General features: G+C 43.8%; 1 protein-coding gene across 1 annotated transcript; it reads right to left on the reverse strand.

The window, feature by feature from the left end:
• Window positions 1-259: 259 nt before the first annotated feature.
• Window positions 260-1195, reverse strand: LOC121461714 (olfactory receptor 6C2-like). The gene has a single exon (XM_041672905.1). The coding sequence runs from the start codon at window positions 1193-1195 to the stop codon at window positions 260-262; it is 936 nt and encodes a 311-aa protein (XP_041528839.1).
• Window positions 1196-2676: the final 1481 nt, after the last annotated feature.

Raw genomic sequence — 2676 nt, forward strand, 5'->3', positions numbered from 1 at the left:
GCTTTGTCCTGTTTCAACTTTCATGCCAGACTAGTTGACTCCTCAAGGGAGGCCTTGCGCCTTTGAGGAAGTGGATGGGGATAACATACGGCAGGAGAAGGGGAGGAAGGGGAAACTGCGGCTGTTATGTAAAATAAAAATTTTTTTGAATAAAAGAAAAAATAAATGCAGTAAAGTTTCTCAGTGAGAAAACTAAAGATAAAAAATTTAAAGACGTATATTTTAATGAAAAGTTGACTCTTTACAGTAGTAGATTTCTCTACTTCTTAAAGAACAATGTGATTCTTTTAACTGAGTCATGGAAGGCCTGTTTGACTTGCTTGTTCCTCAAGGTGTAAATGAAAGGGTTCAGCATGGGGGCAATGGAAGTGGTCAGCACTATCACACCCTTGTTGACAGCCACTGAATCCTTTGCTGATGGTTTGATGTAGATGAAGATGCAGCTGCCATAAGTGATGGACACCATAGTCATGTGGGAAGAGCAGGTAGAAAAGGCCTTTTTCTTCTGCTGGGCAGAAGGGAAGTTGATGATGGTCCTGATTATGTATGCATAGGAAAGAACTACACACACAAGGGTCATGATAAATGTCAGCACTGCACAAACTATCACTATCTGCTCTATGAGCCACGTGTCTGTGCATGAGATCTTCAGGAGAGGGTATGCATCACAGACAAAATGGTCAATAGCATTAGAGTCACAGAATTCCAAATTGAGACCCAGGCTAAGTGGTGGCAGGATCACCAACAAGCCAGCTGCCCAGCAACAGAAGATAAGCCTTTTACAGATCTTGCTGTTCATGATGGTGACATAATGCAAGGGTTTGCAGATGGCTACATACCTGTCATAGGACATAACAGCCAGGAGAAAAAATTCTGTCACACCAAAAAGATCAGTAAAAAATAATTGAGAGACACAGTTGTTATATGTAATTGTCCTGTCACCTGTTGAGATGTTGTATAGGTATCTGGGAATGCAAGCAGTTGTAAATGAGATTTCTAAGAAGGCAAAATTTTGCAGGAAAAAGTACATGGCAGTTTTTAGGTGTGAATCTATAAAGATGAGAAAGATGATTGTGAGATTTCCAGTTATACTCAGCAGATAGGTGAGAAACAGACAGAAGAAGATCAGAATTTTCAGCTTTGGGTCATCAGTCAGTCCCAGGAGGATAAATGTTGTTACTGTGCGGTTTCTCATAATTGAATTGTTACCTTTATCCAGTCTGCATTGAAAATTCAGAGTTCTCTGTTCAGGAGTAGCAATTAAAGGAGAATTATTATGAAACCCTACTCATATGCGTTCATTCATTCTGTCTGCAGACAGAAACACGCCGGTTGCTTAGGTCCTACAAATAGGTAGTTTGGTCCTACAAATAGGGTAGAGTTAGAAAATCAATTTGCCTTATTTACACCACATTTCAAAATGTTATGGGTGCTTTCTTCTCTATGCATCTGATTCTTAATTTATCATTTTTTTTAATAATTTTTTTTATTAAGAAAAGAAGAAAAAAAACATAAACAAAAAACAAGTTTCCACCTCCTCCCAGCCTCCCATTTCCCTCCCCCTCCTCCCACCCTTCTCCCCCTCCTCCCACCCTTCTACCCCTCCCCCCACTCCTCTCCCCCTCCCTCTCCAGTCCACAGAGCAGTCCAGGTTCCCTGCCCTGTGGTAAGTACTAGGTCCTCCCCCCTCCGTCCATATCTAGGAAGGTGAACATCCAAACTGGCTAGGCTTCCACAAAGCCAGCACATTAAGTAGGATCAAAACCCCGTGCCATTGTCCTTGGCGTCTCATCAGCCCTCATTGTTCGCCATGTTCAGAGAGTCCGGTTTTATCCCATGCTTTTTCGGTCACAGTCCAGCTGGCCTTGGTGAGCTCCCAGTAGATCAGCTCCACTGTCTCAGTGGGTGGGTGCACGCCTCGTGGTCCCGACTTCTTTGCTCATGTTCTCCCTCCTTCTGCTCCTCATTGGGACCTTGGGAGCTCAGTCCAGTGCTCCAGTGTGAGTCTCTGTCTCTGTCTCCATCCATCACCAGATGAAGGTTCTATGATGATATGCAAGATATTCGTCAGTATTGCTCTAGGATAGGGTCATTTCAGGTTCCCAATCCTCAGCTACCCAAGGAACTAACTGGGAACCTCATGTTGGGCACTTGGGAGCCCCTCTAGGGTCAAATCTCTTGCTCACCCTAAAGTGGTTCCCTTAACTAAGAATTGTGGTTCCGTGCTCCCCTATCCACCTTTCCTTTATCCCAATTCTCCTGATTCCCCAAGTCCCCCCTCCTTCCCTTCTACCTTTTCTCTCCCCATCTCCCCTTACCCCCATCCCACCCCACCCCCAAGATCCTAATTTTCTCCCCGGCAATTGGGTCTACTTCCCTTAGCCAAGAGGATAACTATATGTTTTTCCTTGGGTTCACCTTCTTACTTAGCTTCTTTAGGTTCACCTATTGTAGACTCCGTGGCCCTAATTTATGGCTAGAAACCAATTATGAGCGAGTACATCCCATGTTCATCTTTTTGGGTCTGGGACACCTCACTCAGGATAGTGTTTTCTATTTCCATCCATTTGCCTGCAAAATTCGAGAAGTCATTGTTTTTTACCGCAGCGTAGTACTCTAGCGTGTATATATTCCATACTTTCTTCATCCATTCTTCCATTGAAGGGCATCTAGGTT

This window comes from Microtus oregoni, unplaced genomic scaffold (assembly GCF_018167655.1).
Source record: "Microtus oregoni isolate MIOR12 unplaced genomic scaffold, Mior012 000001F_ref0000356, whole genome shotgun sequence".
NCBI classification, from domain to species: Eukaryota; Metazoa; Chordata; class Mammalia; order Rodentia; family Cricetidae; genus Microtus; species Microtus oregoni.

Bases quoted from the DNA above. Each gene is read 5' to 3' on its own strand.
- LOC121461714 (XM_041672905.1), bottom strand. From the start codon at position 1,195: ATGAGAAACCGCACAGTAACAACATTTATCCTCCTGGGACTGACTGAT.